This window comes from Thunnus maccoyii, chromosome 15 (genome assembly GCF_910596095.1).
Source record: "Thunnus maccoyii chromosome 15, fThuMac1.1, whole genome shotgun sequence".
Taxonomy (NCBI): domain Eukaryota; kingdom Metazoa; phylum Chordata; class Actinopteri; order Scombriformes; family Scombridae; genus Thunnus; species Thunnus maccoyii.
In genome coordinates this window covers 1667173-1690674 of record NC_056547.1, presented here as the reverse complement: position 1 = coordinate 1690674, position 23502 = coordinate 1667173, and the positions used below count along the sequence as shown (strand labels likewise).

The 23502-nt window shown below is 39.2% G+C and overlaps 1 protein-coding gene and 3 gene segments (V, D, J or C); 1 reads left to right on the top strand and 3 right to left on the bottom strand.

Annotated features, from left to right (window-relative positions):
• The window catches only part of LOC121913208, an 899212-nt gene that overhangs the window by 806589 nt on the left and 69121 nt on the right, over positions 1-23502 (bottom strand).
• Positions 1-23502, top strand: part of LOC121913212 — a 747540-nt gene that overhangs the window by 665520 nt on the left and 58518 nt on the right. The window contains 1 exon segment of the V gene segment in view: positions 13701-13732. Within this exon segment, the coding sequence occupies positions 13701-13732 (32 nt within the window).
• Positions 1-23502, bottom strand: part of LOC121913210 — a 756822-nt gene that overhangs the window by 678278 nt on the left and 55042 nt on the right.
• The window catches only part of LOC121913164 (carcinoembryonic antigen-related cell adhesion molecule 1-like), a 35469-nt gene continuing 13559 nt past the window's right edge, over positions 1593-23502 (bottom strand). Inside the window, exons 6-10 of the mRNA XM_042435844.1 lie at positions 22898-23176; positions 21235-21489; positions 20311-20428; positions 7136-7175; positions 1593-3855 (exon numbers count right to left, since the gene is read on the bottom strand). Coding sequence (XP_042291778.1) covers positions 7157-7175; positions 20311-20428; positions 21235-21489; positions 22898-23176 — 671 coding nt within the window. The 3' untranslated portion in view covers positions 1593-3855; positions 7136-7156. The remainder of the gene's footprint in view (positions 3856-7135; positions 7176-20310; positions 20429-21234; positions 21490-22897; positions 23177-23502) is intronic.

Sequence of the window (23502 nt, the reverse complement as noted above, 5' to 3'; positions counted from 1 at the left end):
AGAGGTTTTCCTCGCCGTAATCATTCCTCCTGTTCATACTGGATATTAAAAGATCCTTCAAATGTGCTTTCAATGGAAGTGATGGAGGCCAAAATCCACAGTGTGTCCACACAGTCATTTAAAGTCTCTGTGAAGCTTATATAAAGAAAAAAAAAATTAGAAAAATTGTGGAATGACTTGTCAAGACGGATGATTTTCACCACGAGATGAGGGAGCGGCAGGTGAGGAGAGACAGAAAAACCCCCTCGGCTCACTACGACACACACACACACACACACACACACACACACACACATACACACACACACACAGAGCGAGGTATGTGTGCAGACAGTCAGCCAACAATTTGAAAAAACAAACCGTTGCCTCACTCTGTGATTGGACGGTCTGCAGACACACACACACTCTGATTGGTCAGTTTCTTGTTTTGAATGTCATCTTTCAATCATGATGGAAAAAACTAATAAATAAAACACAACATGAAGAGCAAACTTAGGAAAATATTTCCACAACTTTTATGGCTTTACAAGGCTGTTAAAACGTGACATGATTTTTTTTTTTTATTTCGGGGACATTTATTTAAAATCTTTGAAGTGTTTTTACAGGAGTTTTTAAAAGGCCAGATCATTTCTGTAAACATTGACAAAACAAAACAAAGCATTTCTTAAAATATTAAATCATAAGGAATAAAAACCCCATATCATTCCAAAAATGTCACAAAATAAAATGTTTACAGTGTAGAACATTATTTACAATGAGGGCAGTTTATCTCGCAGGCTGCGCGCGTCGCTTCGCAACATATAAACGTGTATCGTTTATGACAACAAAGCATCATATCTACATGTTGTTATTAATACATTCTGTCATTTGTGTTATCCCAAATTATAAACATTAATATGTTGAAAACGACACGCTCAGAATGTTAGCTTTCAGTTTGTGCGTCTTCATCAGAAAACGCACAAACAGAAAAAAAAAAAACACAAAAAAAAGCTAAACAAGCTTTTGAATGTGTGATCTGCAGAACAGCGATGATCTTCAGCTCCAGTTATCTAAACAAAATAAATACTTTCTCACTGGAGATCAGTGCATGTTGAAGCCTGAGATCAAACACAACCACTAACCACACAAACAACAACAACAACAAAAAAAAATCATCAACCAGCTCAAGAATTTGATAAGAAAATACTCATAAAGATATGTGATCCGTCTAAAAGCAAAACTTCAAATAGAACAAAAACTGACATTTTCAGATGAGATCAAGGTTTATTGTTAACCTGCAAAAATATCATTTCATTTCAAACAACTTCTATCCAATTATGGCAAAATAAAGATTTTTATAAAGTCAGTAGCACCGCCCTGAAGTTTCCCTCCAAAACTCAAACGACGTCGCTGCCCACAAACACTTTCCCGCCCTTTTTTTTTCTTTCATTTTTTTCTCTCTCTGTTCTTCACCTTCACCTCGCTGACTCGTCCCTGCGTGTCCAAACTTGTCCTTTTACCTCCTACTCTCATGCTTTTCCACAGAAGACGTAGATGTAAGAAGATTTACAGGAACAGAAAGAGGATCCTGGACCGGGAGTGCGCGGGGGAGGGGGGGGGGGGGGGGGGAGGAAAAAGGAGGGAAAAGCGAGGAGGGAAAAAAGTTGGACGAAAGCCAGAGTCACAGCAAAGATCATGAGAGAAAACTGGAATAATGTTTTAATTTCATGTTTACAGATCAGTTCTGGTCCCATATATCAGGAATGGACTTAAAAATGTTTCATTCTTGCTTCTGATTGGCTGGCAGACAGCCACTTAAAGGGATAGTTCAGATGTTTTGAAGTGGTTTTGTATGAAGTATTGATCCATAGTCAGTGTTTAACCTGCGGGAGATTTGAGTCGGAACGCTCCCAGTTTGGAGAAGCAGACGGGAATACCGGTACGGAAGTTAAGTGATGAACTGTTGTGGACGGAAGCAGCAGCAAAACATATTTAAACCACCTGAAAGATCAATATCGGTTTAAATGTTCACTATATTTAGAATATTTTCTCCATCTTACCTTGCCGTCGGCCCTTTCTTTCGGCACTACTGTATTCCTACGCATGCCGCGCACTGTATTACATCACAGATCAGCTGTTTGGGTTAAAACGTGCTGTTGCAGTGTAATACAGCGCGCGGCATACGGAAGTTCTGTGGTGGAGTAAATGTAGCGCCAAAGAAAAGGGTTGACGGCAAGGAAAACAGTGAAAATATTCTAAATATAGTGAAACCTTTAAACTGATATTGATTCTTTCAGGTGGGTAAAGCAGGTTTAGCTGCTGCTCTCATCTACAGCAGCACATTAATCATCTTCCGCACCAGTTCTTCTGTCTTCTCTAAACTGGGAGCGTGTCGACACAAATCTACTGCAGGTAAAACACTGACGATGGATAAATAGCTCATACAAAACCACTTTAAAAAATCCAGACTATCCCTTTAAACTCATTCACATCTAAGACAGGTTCACCTCTGTTCTAAATCAGTGCCGTCTGTATATTTAACTGCAGGTACTGTAACTATGGAAACAGTAATGATGCTTTAGGCTCCGTTAGCAGTTAGCTGACTGGTGTTTAAACATGGAAAAATAATACACTCATGTCGTTCTTTCCTGTTTATCTCCATGTAGTTTTTTGGCAGCAACCACCAACATTTTGAGGTGCAAACACTAACATTAACGATGGTTGAATCCCGTTTAGTTTCCCCAGATTCATGTCCCAGTTATAGTGCACGATGGTTCACCAGTACCATCGTTAATGTTACCAGTTCCACCTGCTATGACGAATCAAAAATGTCTCCCGTGAATAAAGATCTATTTGCCTTCTTAACTCTGTAACAGACATTAAAAGAGAGCATCGCTGCATGAATAAACATCAAATGTGGATTTTGAATAACCAAATAATTAAGCAAATAAAGCCCTAAACAACAGTAGACTTGTTTGTTTTAGCAAAGCCTGAAGCTGAGCGGAGTCGACTGTTTGTGTTGCACTTTGAGAAACAACCAGAGAAACATGAAGGAAGCAGCCGGACAGAGAGGGGAAGAAACAGAGGAAACGTTAATGAGGAATGAAGTCCTGTAGTTCAAAAAAAATAATCTCAACTGGCGACATGTTTCTAACTTTTTAGAAAAAAGTGGTGAGCACTGAAGAAACTGAGGTATTTTGGATCAAAGCTTCCTCTTATAACACTGTCGAGCACAGAGAAGCTTCCAAAAATGCACTCCACCCGCCTGGAGACGACAGTGACATAAATCAAACCATTACAAAAAAAAAAAAAAACTTTTTCAGATATTCATATTTCGATGCTTCTACGTGTGTGGCCTCTGAGCCTGTGATCACTGAGGCTGTGTGTGTGTGTGTGTGTGTGTGGTTAAAGAAATCCTCCTCAGGTTTCCAGCAGGATAAAGAAAGTCACTCATCGTGACCGTCAGTCCATCAGCTTTAGTCCAGGAAATGTCTCCGTCGCACACAGTTTCTCCGTGTTTTTCAGTTTCCCAAAGGAAGCGGCAGGTGAGACAAAGGGTGAACGATGACATTTGTTAAAAAAAAAAACCAGGTGAAAGAAAAGGAGGGAAGGGCAGGTGATGATCCAGTGATGGTGGAGGGGATGAAAGAAAAAAAAAAGCTAAAAAAAAAAAAAAGCTAAAATCAGATTAACAGTGAAGATTCCAGATAATAATCCAAACTCTGATAGAATCCATCATTCAGGTTAAATCAGGTTTCCAGGAGAGAGAGAGACAGACGGTTTCACAGGAAACCAGCTGGATCCAACTGCAGCGTCCTCAGGCTGCACAGAGGGATCATGGGAAACAAAACGGTCGGATGTTTGGGCCGGCATCTCCTGGAGAGAGAGAGAGAAGAAAACGTTGCCAGTTATTTCCATTATGAAGGCAGCAAAATCAATTCTATCTTTATTGTGCATACATGTTTTACTTTCTGTTATTTTTCACACAGATTTCCAGAATATCAGCAAAAGAAAATTAGAATGAATGCTTATTTTCATTTGACAAATATTAGAGAGTTGGTTTATCAAACAGACGGTGGCGTTAATTAACCAGCCGAGAACACGACGAGATCATTAAAAGAGCAGCCGAGTGTAAAAATGTTTTTGTGATGTTTCGAGATTTTCTCAAATTTTTTGCGTTTCTTCCAAGCAGCAACCTCCGGGACTGTAAAATGAAGCCAAAAACTGCAGTTCCTTAAACGACCACTTGAGGCTCCAAAAGTGAGTCAATCCCCATAGACCCCCATGTTAAAATGTCCAACTTTACAACAGAAATAAACATGTTTACAGCCTGGTACAAACAACGGTTTTGGTCTCTGTAGCTAATTTCCTCTTTCATGACAACTGTACGGGGGGTGAATTTTTTTATAACTCACCCGTTTAAATGTAATTAAGCTGTAAAGTTCTGCATAATGAAGGACATGGCTGCTTTGAGTGACAGGTCCGCCAGCCGCTAGGTGGCTTGTTTCAACCATTCGGCCCCGCCTCTTTGCCCATTTTTGATTGGCTGGGAGTTAAGCAGCGTCACGCGCTGCCAAGATGGCGACGGCCGGAGCGGCTCGCTTTGAGCTTCAAAAACCAACGGGTGACGTCACGGTAACTACGTCCATATTTTTATACAGTCTATGGTTTCTTCTCTTTGACAATGTGAACTGAATTTACAGCTGTGAGATTTACAGGAAAAGCATTTCTGAAAATGTTTTTTTTTAACTTGATAATTGATTATTACGGAGCCCGGGAGCTAATTTGAGCTCTCGATGTAGTTGTTTGTGCAGAATTCCCCCTCATGCTGTTCTCTCAGCCTGCCAACAGCCTCACTGTGGATCATTTGGATTTAATAAGGTTTTACTTTGATCTTGGAATAAGATATGAGGATATACTTTAAGCACAACACTGTGTTATCTCTGAGATCCCTTAAACGTATTCTACAGGATACTTTTTCATTGTAAAACCTGTCATGCTCCTGCGTCTATGCACATCAGCACATCGAGAACAAACTGAGAGGTGAACACACAAAACAGATAAATTGAGGACACAAATTATTTTTTTTGCTCTCTGGCTCCTCCGAGCCTCCGTAGATTATTGAAATTGTAATGAAAACTTAGTCAATTCAGCACCAGATTTTAGTCGCCTCCAACACTACGGATGCTCTGCATTCACTGACAAACACATTTCAAAGGCTTCTGATGTTTTGTCGTCCAGGATCACGATGCGTCATCTTGTGAAAACAGAAACAATTTCCCAGAAACACTTGAGAAGCTGCAGGTTGAAGCTGTGAGTAGATGCTTGTTCCTGCTGCAGGGCTCAGACACACAGACTCACTGTGACTCCGCTTTAAATCAACAGTCTTATCTCGAAACCACACACACACACACACACACACGACTGCTCATATAGATACTTCAACACACACACACACACACACACACACACACACACCCTGCGGGTTTTGTTTGCTCGACCGAGTGGAGACAACCTTGTAGCTGCTGTTTCAACACCGGCTGCCGTATATTGACAAAAACACACACACACACACACACACACACAGATAGACACCGTACTGTCCCCGACGACCACAAGCTCCTTCAGAGACCACAAGAGGAAAGAGCTCGAGGTATGTTAAACTGAGGGTAACCATAGCAACGGCCCTCACCGGTGAATCCACCTTTGAAAAACAGTTCCTGGTTCAAACACGTCTTCCGTTTTCCTTTTTCATTTGTGGTTTGAGAGCTGTCTGTAAGTACAGACTGAGCTGTGACTGAGACGTTGTGATGTGGAGAATAATGACGTTTAATATTCAATAAGTTAGTTTCAGTTCTTTAACTTCTTTCCTTTGTTTCACCTGCAGGACTCTGACACAGAATATGAACATATAAGCAGAGATATTAAAGGAATATTACACAGTACGGCCAAATCTTTCATGGTCTCATGGTTTATATATATATATATAGTATCCAGGGCTGCAACTAACCATTAATCTGCAGATTATTTTCTCAATTAAAGCTATAATATGTAATTATTCCACATTAAAATGTGTAAAAACAACTAGACCTATGTTATATATGTTGTTGAGTTGTGTACTTACATTATCCCAAATGTTTCCAACAATGTTCAAACCCAGAGAAATCTGTAATTTAATCAAAGTAACGGACCGTTTCATTTGGTCGCCTGTCGATGACGTCATACCTCCTCTACCAAAGAGTAAACACGCACAAGATGCATACGGCGGCGCTGTGTTTGTCCGCTACAATGGCGTCTACCAAAGAGTAACTTACACACATACAAGATAATACATCGGCGTTGTGGTTGTTCCACACAAACTGTTATAAATGGACTTTTATTCAGTTTTAAGACACATTTTCATGATAAATTTAGGTGGTTTTTAACTATATCTTTTAGCCGGAAGAAGGATTTTAGTCATTGGACGTCTGGATCTTAAGTTATCAGAGAAATAAACTGGACAAACGTTAGCAGCAGCTCGGCTAACAGCCCCTCCAGGAAGTCCGGTGGTCACCAAACATCGTCAGAGAAATATTGATTTTTTTAGGTGAAACAGCTTTAATTAGTATTTTAACGATTTTAATCTGCGTGTACGTTTGTTTTTAGAGAGGAGGAGACCTCTGCGGATAAAAACATCCTGAACAATGAACACTGGAGTAATCCTATCCCAGTGAAGCTGGTTATTTAACGACGAAGACAACAACTCCCATGATCCCTTGCTACTTCACACCGTCATCACACTCTGTCTTTTGTTATTGTTTTGATTGAGACCCCTAGCGGCTGAAATTACATATTGTACGTTTAACTGATAAGTTGCGAAAGAAAATTGTGAAAAATGAAACAAAAGACTAAAGAAACAAGAAAATATTCACATCTGAGGGGCTGGAATCAGAGAATTTGGACATTTTCTTCTTTAAAGTGACTCAAAACGATTAATCGATAATCAAAATAGTTGGCAACTAATCGATTAATCGACTAATCGTTATAGCTAATAGTGACATTAACTGTTCTTGTTAGAACTTGATGGTTGTGAAGTTTCTTGGTATTTTCTGTAAATGTTCGTCCCAAACAAACAGAAATGACATTTTAAAAGAGTAAAGTCATCAGAGAGACTCACCAGCAGAAAGCAGGAACTTCTTTAGTACGGTGACTCGACCCTGAGAACAAAAAACAGAAAACAGCGATTAGTAGAGAACGAGCTTCAGCTGAGTGACATCATTCATGGTTTCAGCTGGTACGAACAATTTAAATCAGATTAAATATAAATAAAAAACTGACATAAACTCATAGCAACAAATTGATATTATGACATGTTTTTATTAATGATAGATGGGGTTTGATATCATCACCAACTACAACCTGGACTCACTGCATTATGTTGAAAAGTTAATTTCAGGTGAATACTTTCTAGTTTGGAGATGAACTTTGCTGACACGTCGGTCTGACAGCATCTTGATTTCCTTCACATACTTTCAGCATGATGTAATCTCATCCCACACACACACACACACACACACACACACGTTGATTCAGAGCCTCAGTGTTCAAACCATCTCACACCCAGTTTCCCTGTTATGAAGTTAAAATAACAAAGGAAATCTGTATAAAGGTCTTACAGGTTGAAGTAATGATTCAAGTATGAAGACGGAGCTGAAAGTTACACAACAGAAACGTTCAAAGAGCTGCTGAGTCTAAAACATCCCGTCAAAATGTTAAGTTCAGCACTTTTTTCAGATATGAAAGAAACTCACACAACTACAGTAGATCAACAACCAAATAACACAGAAAGAAAATGTATTAAAAAAAACACTAAATCTTGAGAATAAAATGTACATTTGCTCACAGTTTCAACGTCTTCACGTGTAAATACTGAAAGCACTCAGAGTGTAAATATTCATTTCATGGAGAGTATGAGTGTGCCTGAATATTCGGCAAAGCACAAATAGTGGGTTTAATACCAATATTTGTTTCATACAAATATTTTAAAAATTATTTGTTTTCTGGAAGAAAAAAAAAAAACGTCACATCCACCTGCTACATGACGCACATTTCCTAATTTGGACATCAGTCCTGGAGTCGGGGGTGTTCCCCAGAGATAAAGCTGAGCTACTGACACACGCTAACTACTTTCAAGGGACTCTCCATAACCTGTTGTTCCCCTTCTCCTTTCCACAAAGTGCTGTCTCTGTGTCTGTTTGTTCATGAACACTTATTGTAACACTTTAATTTTCTATAATTAGAGGCGTAATGAAAACAAAAACAGGATTTTTAAGCCTCTGTCCAATTTTATTCGAATACAAATACAAATAATGTTGCTGTCTCAACAAATACAAATACAAATACAAATACTGGTCCCTCTGCACATCCCTACTGGAGAGTGCAGGAAGCTAGAGGTTGAAGTGTCAGTTTAGAGATAAATGCAGATGTAATGTCAGTAATAATGAGTACTTTTAGTTGTGATACTTTAAGTACATTTTGCTGATAATACTTCTGTACTTTTACTTAAGTAACATTTTGAACGCAGGACTTTTCCTTATGTTGGAGCATTTTTATGACAGTATTTCTACTTTTACTTAAATAAAGGAAGTTAATGAGACAGTTGCTTTGACACATACAGTCAGATTAACTAGAAATACTGGCAGTTTGCCTCCACAAACCAGTCAAGTTTCAGTTTACATCCATGAAGACTTTGAAGGAATTTAATATTAAGTGTATTTTCCTTGTATGTCTTCATGTTTGGCTGATAAAACTGATTCTGATAGAAGATAAAGTTGTCGTCATGACAGCAGACGATGCTTCAGATATTGATGTTGCTGCAGAGAAGCTACACATTCTTCAACATCTTCAACCAGCAGCACAGCAGATCTAAACAACCACCACAGTTAAATGGTGGAACCAGTTCAGTATGTTGGTCACAATATGGTCACAATCTCCCATTCTGGTCCTCAGTTATGGTGTTAAATAACATTATGATGCCACACTTAAGCTGACCTTTGCCCTTTTGGATATAAAATGTCATCACTTCATTTTATCCTATTAGACATTTGTGTGAAATCTTCTCATAATAAACGTATGAATTCTTGAGTTGTGGTCAAATATGTGTTTTTGCGAGGTCACAGTGACCTTTTAACTTTGACCTTTGACCACATAAATTATAATCAGTGCATCCTTGAGTCTACGTGGATCTTTGTGCCAAATGTGTGGAAAGTCCCTCCGAGCCTTCCTGAGATATCGCGTTCATGGGAGAATGGGACGGACATGAGGTCACAGTGACCTTGAGCTTTGACCTTTCACCACAAAATTATAATCAGTGCATCCTTGAGTCTACGTGGATGTTTGTACCAAATTTGAAGAAATTCCCCTGAAGTAGACATTATGTTCACAAGACAATGAGACTGCTGTCTCCGGCGTGGAGGCGTAAAAAGAAAAATGACACAAAGAACAAAACATCCAAGAAAAATCTTCATAAATAAACGTGAAACTGTGAACATGAATCCTTACTTTCTGTTTTTATATTTCCTGAAGAGGAAACGCTGAATATCTTCCACACTGCAGAGTTTAATCTCAACTTTAACTCACTGACGTATTCGACAGTTACTAAATATTTGTCCTCCTCAGCGTTGACTTTTCTAAAACCCTTCGACTGATTCAGGTTCAGATTGCAAAGTAAATATCAGCATCTTAAAAAAAAAAAAAATCCTTTTTGTTGCAGCTCTCAATCTTATCACAGTAACTGTGAAACATACTTCAGCTGCTGATAAGAGCAGCGACAGACAAAACATCAGCCATCGAGAAGTAGATAGCTCAGAGTGTGTATAATAAGGTCAGTTACAGCATAAAGGGGTCAAAGGTCAGACACACACAGAGAGAGAGAGAGAGAGAGAGAGGTAAAACATAAAGGACACAGAGACTTTGTCATCTCTGACATGTTGCCCTGCAGCTATTTATCTGTTTTACAGCACATCGTCAGAGAAGTGTTTACAGAGCGGCGAGAAGACAGAGCAGCCAGAGAGGAGCCATGTTTGTTTGTCTGGAGCTGCTGTTGGAGAAAATAACACGTAGCTGCTATTCTGTTGAGCCCCTGCAGTCTTCCAACACCCTATTTTCTTATTTTTTTATAGACTATACTCCAACAAAAGCGGAAATAAACTCTGATTTTGTTGCAGCGTCCAACAAAGAGAGAAACTTTCCTCCCGGTTCATTATAGATGCTTTGAAATTCATCTCATTCGGAGGATTTTTTTGGGGTGCTGAATATCTTTAAACCTGCAATAACTGATTTCTTGTTCACCAGTTTTCATCAGAAACAAGTAGTGACCACAACTCTGACATATTATCACCTTTTAAATTGAAATGTTGAACTTATTTCCACATCCAGCAGTTATGACGCAACATCATCATTATTTGGAGTCGTGTTTCTGTCCACCTGGTGAATGTAAGTCCAATATTCTCTCTCTTTTAGCTCTGTTATAAGGGAAATATCTGGAGCCTTTTCTCTGCAAACAGCTGCTGCAGAACCCAAAACGACGCTATGAGACGCTGAGAGTGAACCAAGTCAGTAAAAGTTGCAGCCGGACAGATAAACAATGAGCTGAAACTCACTATAAAGCTCCGTAAAGCCGAGAGGAGCTGCAGAGTCACTGATAATTCTCTGTAGGTTCATCACTACGAACACGTTACACACTGACAGATCAGACTGTTAAAATATTCATTAGATGCTTTAAGGGGAAATTCCTGGTAAACTGTGACAATAACTACACAGTCATTTCATTTTGCCTCACATTGACCATCAGGAAAGTAAAAGTGATACTTGATTAATTGTTTAAGTCATTTACTTCTTAACCCTTATATATAATCATTATTTGGAGCCCTTTTTATATTCATAAACAGGGTTTTGCATCATATTATACACATATTATTCATAGTGAGCCTATATAGCAGCTGCTGGTAATTATGAGATCATTTTAAAAGGTTAGTAACGGTAACATAAGCAGGTAAAATGTTATAATGACTTCAGTTAACATTAGTCACCAGTCACACCAGAACAAGTGAGGCTGCAGCAGTGTAACGAACAGAGACAGGTGTGTTTTATTGCTTATGAGATCACCTTTATCAAAGAAAGAATGCACCATTTGTTCTCTGACTGTCTCACTTTAATTCCTTTTGATGACACAAAGATCGTCTTTTTCAATCAGCTTTCATTCTTGATTCTGCACCTATTAAACCGCCTTCTTCTTCTCTTATTTTCTTTAAAGCACTTCTTTCTGTCTTAAGTGTTTGGTTACAAACTACAGCAGCATGACAGCGTGAAGAGGATGTGGCCATCGTGGTTTTATTATAGAGAAAGACAGAAATAGAAACGGAATCAGATAAAATGAGAGAAAGTAAAAGAGAAACCGGAGGGTCGAAGAAAGATAAAGAAGCAGCGACACAAACATGAGCCGAAGAAGACGAGTGCAGACATGACAGTGACATTCCTGCCATTCTCTGAGAAACAGGCCTCGCCCTCGCCGCTGCTCAACTTCCTGTCAGACGTCCGTTTTCAGGTACACCGCTGAAACCAAGGCCGAGGTGATAAAATTTTAGCACTTAAATGATCTCAACTGTTTCTAAAACACTTGATGCTGCTTTCAAGAAACTTCAGGAGAAACTGGAAACTAAGTTTTCACGTTTTACCTCGTTGAAGCAGCCAGAATATTTTTATTTATGAATCTAAAATCAACCAGAAACAAGCTGCAGCAGAAAGTCTCTCATGTTTCACACACATTGGATCACAGTGGCGTGTTTGTCACCTGTTTCTGGAGTTAATGTAATGTTGTGTGAGAGATGTGGAGCCTGAAAATAAAAAAAAAAAAACCTCATTATCTAACATGTAATTATCAGTGAGGGGTGTGATGTGAGCGGGTTTTCCCAGCTGGCAGCTTGTTTTCCTGAACATTAAGTGCAGCAGATAGAAGGAGGCGTCACTGATAAGTTTGAATGACTGTGCAGAAGACGTCCGACCGGTTTTCTCTTAAATGTTTGATTAAACTGGATCAAAAAGAACAGCGTGTATTTTAACTTAACGCCTGGTTTTGAAAGATTCAAACAACATGAAAAAACATGGAAATCACCAGCAGTACTCATGTTATATTCAGTTCTCATGTTATATGCAGCATTTCCCTGTAATTATTTCAAAATGAAGCTTTTATCTCTGGAGTCCATTCATTGAATTACAGAACATCACAGAATGAAGACATCAGCTAAATTACAGGGTGAAGCAAGTCGTTTTTCCTTCAAGATTAAACTCAAAGTTTGTGTTAAATGTATAAATGTATAAATGTATAAATGTATAACTGTATAAATGTGTAGATGTATAAATGTATGAATGTATATCTGTATAACTGTATAAATGTATAACTGTATAACTGTATAAATGTATAAATGTATAAATGTATACATGTATAAATGTATAACTGTATAAATGTATACATGTATAAATGTATAAATGTATAACTGTATAACTGTATAAATGTATAAATGTATACATGTGTAACTGTATAAATGTATACATGTATAACTGTATAAATGTATACTTGTATAAATGTATAAATGTATAACTGTGTAAGTGTATAAATGTATACATGTATAACTGTATAACTGTATAAATGTATACATGTATAACTGTGTAAGTGTATAACTGTATAACTGTATAACTGTATAAATGTATAAATGCATTCTGGGTAACTGATTCGCCTCCAGCTACAAACAAGCAAATATCTCCAACAGTCAAACTGATGAAGGTCGGAGGGTTGATGAGTCTCTCTGCTGATATTAACATGTCTGGGCTGCACCTTAAGACCATGTCCTCTAAGCATTTTAAGGCTCCAGCTGCCACCATCTTTGCTGTGTACAGTTACCATGGTTACATGTAAGCATAAAGGCAGACTGACTCTCCTGAGGAGTGAGGTTCCTTGTGTGTGTTTTTTGTTGAATATATGAACTTTGTCTTTCTCTTAAATGTATTTTTATATCTGGGGTCGACCTGCCATCCTGCCCTCTGGTCCCTCCCCCCCGGTATGCAGACCGAGGGTCTTGCCTGGCAAAGTTACAACCCTACAAATCGCCTGCATCTTCCATTTTCATTATTATTAGATTTATTTATTATTCTCTCTACCTTCTTTTCCTCTTTCTTTGTTATTACTCATTAGTCTTCCCAACCCTACCGTCCTGCTGTCTGGTCTTAACATCTGTATGTTCTGTCCTGTCTCATGTTCCTGTGTCTTTTTGTTATGTTGTATTGCACCAATAAAAAACAAATACATTTTTATAAATAAATAATTGTAAGGATGTTTCTAAGTAAGTATATCTGGAGATGCATTTCCCTGAGGGCACGATAAAGTATATCTTATCTTATCTCAAGCAGACTAAATAATGCCCTAGAAACAGGGAGAACTCAAAGATGATTTATCTCTTACGCAGAATTGTCAGGCTCCTCCGTAGTGAAAGTACCTGTCGCTGCAGGTGAGATCACGTTCATCCTAAATCCTGTTAATTATAATGTGCTTGAGATCAAAGCCTGTGATTGATCTCCTAAGAGAATAACAGTATGAACTGTTTCAGGATTGTGATGTTGAATGAATGAATGCAGCCACACACCTGAACCCCCCCCCCCCCCCCCCCCCCCCCCCCCCCCGGTCACAGAGGGGGAGGTGGAGCTGTGATCGACAGCGGCGGTGAGCGGGGCTGAGAGTGAAGGAATGCAGTCCGACTGTGTTTCCAAAATACTGAAACCCACACAGACCGCTTTAATCCCGGATAACGCAGAACTGAAGACGTAAAGACTTGTTCTACTTCCTCATGTACTCAATATACATTGCTCTCACTTCCTGTCTTGTGTTTTAGCTCAGTGACGTTGAACTGAGATGCTGAGAAACTGAACACCAGCCTGTTCAGTCTGTTTTATGGATTTTATGGAGGTCGGTCGGCACAAAACTTTGGTTCCGACTGAAATATCTCAGCAAATGTTCATTGGATTGCTATCAAATTTTTCAGAGATATTCGTGTTTCTCAAAGGATGAATCCTGCTGACCCTCTGACTTACTGATTAAATCCTCAAAAACAAAAACAAATAATCCATAAATTATTAACAAATACATCAATAATGTGATGTCAAAATCTACATGAAAGAAGATCTGAGTTGATAAAAATGTTAATATGTTCAACAAGCAGTAGTGAGTGTTTATCGTACCTTTTAGCCCCGGGTTTCACCTCTCTTCTTATCTTATTATCTTAAGTACACTAAACAACTCCCTCAAAACAGGATGGACTTAAACTTGAACCATTCATTCCTGACACTGAATTTACAGGTTCCTTTGTAGTGAAAATACCCTGCAGGTGGGATGATTTTTGGGGCCTTTAACCCTGTGTTTGGTCTCTCAGGCTGCTTTACTGCTGGAGGTTGTCGGGGCTGTATGCAGCCTGAAAATGAAACCTGCAGACACAACTCGGGGCTGAAAAAGTATCCTACCTGTTCTGCATGTTTTTGGAGTAAAAACATATTTTTAATACCAGTTAATATTCTACTAAAAAGACACTAGAATGAGCATAAATTATACAATAAGGCAGTAAAGCTCTGTGAAAAGTACAAATACTATATCACTAACGATTATTTTCATTATTGATTATTATTTTCTTGATTAATCGATTAGTTGTTTGTACTATAAAATGTTAGAATATTGTGAAAAATGTCAATCACTGTTTCCCAAAGACCAATATAAAACCTGAAACGTCTTGATTTGTCCTGACCAACAGTCCACAGCCCAAAGATATTCAGTTTACTGTCATAGAGACTAAAGAAACCAGAAAATATTCACATTTAAGAAGCTAGAATCAGAGAATTTGGGCATTTTCTCTTAAAAAAAAGACTCAAAACGATAATTTGATTATCGAAACAGTGGGCAACTACGTTTCTGACGATTGACTAATCAATACTGTATATATATCTAAAAATAAATGAACTTCATTGCGGCGTCCTTTGTTTTAAGTGCAAGAACGCTCATGTTAGTGAAGAACTTGTGTGTAAATGTTGGATCTTTGATAAACACATGAACTGACGGTTTGCTGATGTTATCAGTTAAATCTTCTCCTTTCTAAGACCTGGACTGGGCAGGTGCTTTTCTCTCTGTCGTACAAGTCCAGACTTTGCTTTTCCTCCAAACTTCCTGTCAGCACCTGCAGCCGCTGCTGAACTTACTAATTCCTTTTTCTCATTTTAAGCATCATACGGGCTCAGGTTGAATTATCAGAGGACGAGATCTTTATTTTGATTTGTGAAACACGTCTGCGTTGCTCTCCCATGCTGCTGTACAGCAGGTGTGTGTGTGTTATTGAACCCTGTGGAGAACCGGTTTCAGCTTCAGACCTTCAGGACAGGAACATTGTTGTGTAATGAGGTCATTTTTTTAAGCCGTGTTTAAGAAATGAAAACCTGTGGCTAGAAGGCTGCTTGTTTCACTTCAGCTTCTCTTACTTGTTACAGGATTCATATTTATTCCCAGTTTGACAAAGACACTCCCTCAAAAACAGAATAAACGAGATTTATATCGAGTGTCCATGATGTAAACAAGATAATCTACTTTGATTGGTGCAGTTATGAACAATAATACACTCTGCAGGGATAAACATCCATGTCGTGTGTTATTTTTCAATAAGTGCACAGTTCACAGTGGATTTACTGAAGTTTAAAACACCTTAAACATTGGTGATTTAACTGTAGAACTAATATACTTAATATGCTATAACAGCAAATTAAATCTAATGTATTGTTACCTGACTGTACTTTTATCTTTGGAATTGCAGCTGATGATTTCTTGCGTTGTTGGCTGATACTTTGGTCCATAAAATGCCAGAAAGTAATCAGGACTGCCTGGTGTGGAGCCCTGAGTGATGTCTCCTGAGGTCTTGTTTTGCCCAAAGATACTAGTTTACTGTAGAAGTGTGAGACAACTGGCCAGTATTTATATTTGGGGCATGGAGTTAGAGAACATATTTTTGCAGCATTTTTGCAGCATTTTTGCTTTTAAAATGATTTGGACAATCAATCAACCATCAAAATTGTTGCAGATTGATTCTCTGTCGATCTACTGGGCGACTTATTGGCTCACCTCTCTATATATTTGGTCTGTTCTGTTGTTAGTGTTATGTGCAATGAAGTTTTGATAATGAAGTTGTCATGTTTTGCTATTTTTCTGTTTATATTTGGGGGGAAAAATGAATAAAATGTTGCTTTAAAAAAGAAAAAGAGACTGCATCTGTTTTGGAGTATTTTAGTATTTAACTGATCACAACATTCCTGAAAATGAGAGAATTACTCGCTGTAAACGTCCTTGATCACAAAGATCAAATACATATAGTCAAAATAAAATCAGACACACAAAATAACAGCTTCTTGGTGGATTCAAACATTGCAATAATGCAAAACCTACGACTGTGCTTCAACCATCTGTCAGCAGTGTTTTTATCTCTGCTGTGAACACTGCTGATGGCAGTGTGTGTGTGTGTGTGTGTGTGTGTGCACGTGTTTGTGCGCGCGCAGGTTATCACACCGAAGCATCTTAATGTCTGGAGATAGAGGAAGGATATAGTTACAACTTTATCTTCCTTGTCGTTCCATCTTTGACTGTTGTTCCTCCTGATCTGTTTTCATCTTTTTTCTGTCTGACTCAGTTATTTTGTCTTTAACTCGCTTCTTACTCCTTCACTTCAACTTCAGCCGCACAAAAAACAGCTCTGTTTCATTATTGTCGGCTTATAAAACAAGACTGAGAGCATGTTGGTTTAGTGTGTTAGCATTTGCTAATTAGCATTAAACACAAAGTACAGCTGAGGCTGATGGGAATGTCATCAGTTTTGAAGGTATTTGGTCATAAACTAAAGAATTGAACAAAGTGACTTTTTGACCAGATGATGAAGTCAGAGAATCAAAGTTATTACAGTTCATCCTGAGGGGAACATGAATGTGTGTATCAAATTTCACAGCGATCAATCCGATAGCAGTTGAGATGTTTCAATAAAGAAACATCTCATGGTGGCACTAGAGGAAAAGCCAGAGGATCACAACAGTCCGCAGGATTCATGCCCGAGGATGTCGAGTGGTGGACCAATAAATCAACATCCATAGAGTCACGATGCTACTGTGGCAAAAAAAAAAGACAATCTAAAAAACTAACTTTTCTTTCAGCTTCCAGTTTGCTTCAAACATCTAAAAACAATCCAGAACCATCGTCTTCAGTTCTAAGTGGCACACAGATATCAGTCTAAGAATCTGGGTCATCTCTGGTCCTCTGAAACCTCCGAAAACACTAACAACATGGAAGCCCACCGCTGAACAAAAGCCTCCTGTTATCACTGTCGACAGCGACGATGAACACAAAATGATGAAGGGACAGACAAGTCGGTCAACCCGAGGCCCCAGGGCCCTGAGAGGCACCTCACAGCTGAACACGTATTCTACCTGGTACCTGATGACCCCTGTCGCATCACATGATCCTCCAACAGCAGGTGAAGAAGTGGGGGGGGGGGACCGTTTGGTTAAAGGGGAACAGTTAAGGTTCACACCTGCAGAGACAACAGGAGGCAAACAGCGTTTCCTCTTTTCACAAACTACCTGCCTGAAGCAGTTCTGTTGTTCTGTTCTGTTGCATTTGGTTAACATTAGAGAAAGTTCAGGATATTGGTCAAATATTGCGGAAACATTGCAAAAAAGCAGCAACAAAGGAAAAGGTGAGGCTGTCCGCACACTGATTTGCGCAAGTTTTTGTTACTGCAGGGTTTCAATTGTTGTATTTCAGCTCATTTCTTCATCTTGAGAATAAAGCCAGAAATTTCATAAATGCCACTGAATTACTTGAAAGGTACGGTGTTGCTCAACATGAGCTCCAGGAAAAGAGGAAGGTGAGGAGGAGGAGAAGGTGTAAAAGGGGGTAGAAGAGTAAGAAGGAAATCACTCAACATTTCCCTCACAGGTAGCTTTAAAGGACAAGTTCACAATTCCTAAAGTCTGACTTAAACCAACAGTCAGGAGCCCAAATGAATATGAAACCTGTTTTTCTTGCTGTAATCATTCCTCCTGTTCATACTGACCATTAGAATATCCCTTCATAATGCACTTACAATGGAAGTGATGGGGGACAAAATCCACAGTCCTCTTTCTGTGCAAAAATGTATTTAAAAGTGAAGCTTCAGCGTCCAAATGAGTCAAATCAAGTAGATATCTTTCAACGTTACAGTCTTTTTAGTGCCAAAGTCCCTCTTTTTGTTACTATACTTCCACCGCAGCTCAACAGGGAAACACTGTCCGAGGAAACACAAAGAGGGAATTTGATGCTAAAAAGACTGTTAATGTGTCAGATATCCACTTGATTCACTGTTCATATGGACACCTGACTGTTGTTTTAAGACACTTTGAATCTGTCCTTTAAAAGATAATTGTCTGTGGATTTGAATTTCCTGTTTTACCAAGTGTGTGTGAGGGCGGCTAAAGCTTTGGTTTCAAATTCCTGCAGTGAAGAGTGTTGTGTCCTGTCAGAGTCTGTCACTGACTCATCTGTTTGTTCTTTGTTTCAGGATGGCAGCATCCTGTTGTGTTCCAGAGAATGTTGAAATCTCACAGGATGTGGCGCAGCGATTACATCACTGCCGCTGTTTGGGAATAATCTGTCATTCAGGTGTGAAAAGATTTAATCTGCTGCAGCTCGTGGCACTCTGTTGCTTAATGTGACAATGTGGCAACTGCTGCTTTAAAGGTGAACTCCACTGACCTTTGAAAGTATGTTTCCAGGTGTTCTCTGTGTAAAAAAAGTCGTATAAAACTTTTTTGCGCCTCCAGAGAGAGCGGTGAGAAATCTGATAACCTGCCTCAAGTGATGTCAGTTGAGTCAGTGTCGGTTGGGGCCGAAGACTACAAGACCTCTGTAGCTCCTCATCTCTGCTGGAGGCTAGCAGCTCCAGGCTACATTAGCCGCTACTAGCATAACACACCGAAATCTCCAGTTGCATTTTGGGTAATGTAGGCGTAAGGTTTTGGCTTGTAATTAAAAGGGTGATATCTCAGTTCTGCTACATCAATTTTGATCCTTTTCATAAACTCTCCATCATGAGTCACATAATGTTGTGGGAGGGTCATTTTTCTTGATTCAAGTGTGACGATTTGCATCAACACCTCAGTATACTTCAGCCAGGTCCACTTCACACAGGTGTGTAAAGGTGTGAATGAAGGTTTGAACATCTTCAAAGGATGACATTCAGAACTATAAATGCTTTTTAATTCAGATGTGATTCTAGAAAATTCTTAAAACAAGTTGATTTAAGCTGCAAATGAGTAAAAAATATCTAAAAAGACTTTTAGGACTGTCAAAATCAACTTGATAGGAACATGGTTTTTCTTGGCAGTATGTCTATGACCTTCTCCTATCAACGGCATCTGCTTTCTTTCTTTCATAACTTGAATCCAAATCACATCAGTTTCTGACAGCACAAGTTTTATTGATTTAAGAAACACTTCAACTCTCCACAAAAGAATGCAAGCTTGTAATGATAAGACAGACACTGTCAGCACTTGCCTGAGGCATCGTTTTCAGTGCTGCTCGTTTGCAAAAAAAGACACCTTGTAGACTCATGAAACTGGGCTCTGTTTAGAGACATTTCTTTTTAGACAACAAGCGTTTCTGAAGGGGGTAAAGCAGTGAGTTGTGGTAACAGCGTGACGGTTAGTTGCAACAGTGTCGGAGGGTGTGGCAGCCCTACAGAGTGTGTGTGTGTACATTACTCCGACATGTCGCAAGACGCCGAGATGTACAAAGAATGAGGAGAATTTCCTAGAAGGTCATAAAGTGGTTGACAAGACATACAGAGAAAACAAGAGATATGATACAGAAACACACACACGTATAGACTCAGACAAAAAGGGTCAGATAACACACAGATAGAAACCTTAACACTGTAGCATGAAATCAGGGAGAAAACACCTGCAAAGAAACTCTACTAACACTCCTTTCTATCATTTGCCAAAAGTATGTGGAAACTCTTGGTGCTCTTTTCCTCTAGGTCCATAGAAGGGAAATCTTAATTCCAGAATCACATGTTAAACATCAAATATGGCTGAAATCTAGACATGAAGAAGGAGCTTGCATTCATAAGCATTTTCAGCCATGAACATACATGGAAGTTGAGCTGAACACCAAAAACGAGACGACGTGTTCTGCAATCCAGCAGATGAATGTCTCAGAGAGATATCAAAACGCAGGGTACTTACGGTACTTTCTGTCTGCAGTAAATGATCAAGCCGATAGCGGCCCCCAGGGCGACGAGGACGGCAATGACTATTCCAGCAATGGCTCCATCTGAGAGACCTTCATCCAGCGCTCCCTCCTCTATCAAAACAACATAAACAACATGATTTAATGTGTGTATCTCCTGCTGAGAGGTGTCACATTTATATGAATAAAAAATCATTATCACATCTGAGGAAATCAGAATGGGATTTGCATTCTGGCACACTGTAAATCAACAAAAACAGCAGTTTTTTTAATGTTAATGCAAATAAATAAACAGACCTTGAGACACCATGTGGGAAATGCCGCTATGTGTAAGAGCAACTTTATTTCTCAGAACAGAAACCACAGAGAGGAAATAAACACATGCCCTGATCTGATGGTAGACTGTGGTTTGGTGAGTGAAGCATAGCTGCTGTGAAATGATCACTAACACTTATACCCACATGACGGGCTATATGATGCATCATTTTAAAGATTCAACACAATAAAAAAGACACATTGCAACATGAAAAAAATCACCAGAGGAAAACTAGGACGTCTATACTGCAACTTTTGCTTTCACAGAGACTAAGAAAGGAATATAAGCTGCCATTTACGGTCATTCATTACTGCATGTTACAGGCAAATAAAGCAAACCTTATATATATATATATATATATATATAGGTATTAGGTACAATATGAATGTATCAGTCAGGCTGCATTTAGCCCTGACTGTAATAAAAGCGTCTGTATTTAATGTCAGTCTACTTCTGTACAGGAAATGACTTTGATGACTTTGGGTCGAGTGATTAATGCATCAAAGCATTTCATTCGGTACATCTTGTCCATGTATTTCTGCGACTGATAGTCTGGAGCCTTGTTAGACTTTTAAAGGAAACAGACTAGAGACGTAGTTCTTACCTTTGACGGACAGGTTGTGGGCCTTTGTGGTGGTCTTGCCAGTGACGGAGTTGCGCGCCTCACACGTGTACGTTCCTGTGTTTTTGTAAACGGCCTTCTCAATGACATACTGGGCTGTTGTGACTTTGGTCAATGTGCCGTTAAACTTCCAGATGTAGGTGGCGGGAGGGACGGAGACAGCGGCGCATTCCATCTTCACTGGATCATTCACCTCTACGGCATCCTCACCATTCACCTCCGCTGGTTCAGGACCGTCTGGAGACAAAAGGAAAGCTTTTATTTTAAGACAATATAATCAAAGTGACTTTATGTGTCTGCCGGTCTTCGACTTACAACAGCCTATACGCTGCATTTGACATTTACTGCTACTGGAGTCACAATTGTTTCACTAAAAAAACATTGAGTGATGATGATAACAGAAAAAAAATCATTTTCAGCTGCCTCAAAGACTCATAAGGACAAATTCAAACATAAATTTGGCAACAGGGAACCTGCATTTTCCCCCAAAGACACAAGACTCAGTTCTTCTGTAGTCAGGACATGGTTAGCCTAGCTTAGCATAAAGACAGGAAGCAGAGAGAAACAGCTAGCCTGTAAGGAGCTAGGCTAGCCGTCTTTATGCTAAGCTAAGCTTTTCAGTTGCTGGTTGCAGTTTTATATTTAGAGATACAGACGTATGTGGAGGTGGAGCTAGTTTGAACTACTTTATATACAGTTAGCTAGTTTAGTCCAGTGGTTCCCAACCTAGGGGTCGGGCCCCTCAAAATGGTCAGCAGATAAATCTGAGGGGTGGTGAGATGATTAATGGGAGAGGAAAGAAGAAAAAACAAAGTTCTGATACACAGATCTGTTTTCAGTTTTTGGGCTTTTTCTCTAATCTTTGATTTTTGCTGAAATATTGGATCATTTGAACATTTATTGAAATGAAAGCATGTGAGAAGTTTAGAGGGAAAAATCACTATTTGGTGGAGCTGTTAACAACTCATAGACATGTGAAATGTGACCCCGACTACACACTGCTTTTTGTAAGACGTCAAAAGCCAAAAAGGTTGGAAACCACTGGTTTCATCTTTAACAATGTGTTGTATTTTAAAAGCTTGTTATATTATCCATTGTGTCAAATCTTCATCTGAAAAGTAACTAAAGCTGTCAAATAAATGTAGTGGAGTAGAAAGTACAATATTTCCCTCTGAAATGTAGAAAGTAGCATCACATGGAAATACTCAAGTAAAGTACAAGTACCTTAAAATTGTACTTAAGTACAGTACTTGAGTAAATGTACTTATCTACTTTCCACCACTCTACTTTTATGCTTATCTGTTTTTGTAAAAAACATTTACATTTGAAATGTACAGTAACAAGATGGATGTAATTCCTCTAACTGTCATTTGGCAATAAAGGATTCTAAATGCAGCTTATCTGAGTGAATTCATATTTGTCTGTTTACCTATTAATTTTTATTACATAGTTACAAAGAAGCTTCTTTCTGTTTATCTGAATTCGGAAGCAGTTTTATGGACTTTTGAATGAGTCGCATCAATAAAAGTGCTATAAAACCGAATCAATGCCAAAACAAACACACACGCCTGTAAAGCCTTCACAATGCAGAACCATAAACGCTTACAAATACATATTCAGGTCTCTTAGCAAAATGAACACTCACAGTTGACCACCATCTTGTAGGAGGCTTTCTCGGTGGTGACGCGGTTGGCGAGCTCACAAGTGTACTCTCCGTTGTCCTCCTTCTGCAGAGGTTTGATCATCATGGAGCTCATGTCTGCGGAGAACACCAGGCGGCTGCTGGCAGTCAGAGGCTTGCCATCTTTCATCCAGGTCCTGGTTGTCACGGTGCCCGCCGTTGCCTGGCAGCTGAGGTTGGCCGTGTTGTTGCCGGCGATGAGAGTAGCGGTCGGACCAGTGATTTTAACACCTGAGATGGGCTCTGTGAACACGGAGGTGGTAGAGAGACACTTTAATTTCTATTCCACAATATTATACTGTGAACTTAAAGTCTTCTGCACTCGAGAACACGTTTTTTCTTCTCGTTCCTTCAGTTGGATGTTTGAGCTTCACTGTGAAGAGTTTGACAGTAGAGTCTGTTTTCACATTCATCTGTTGAAAAGTGGAAAGTTTCTCTGAACTCATTGAAAATCTGATTTTAAGGGGTGAAACCTACGAGCAGGAATTGTGACAGTGACAGTCTGGGTCCAATATTCAACTTACAGAAGTGTGATGTGGAACGCTGAGAATGAACTTTACAGTGAAGGA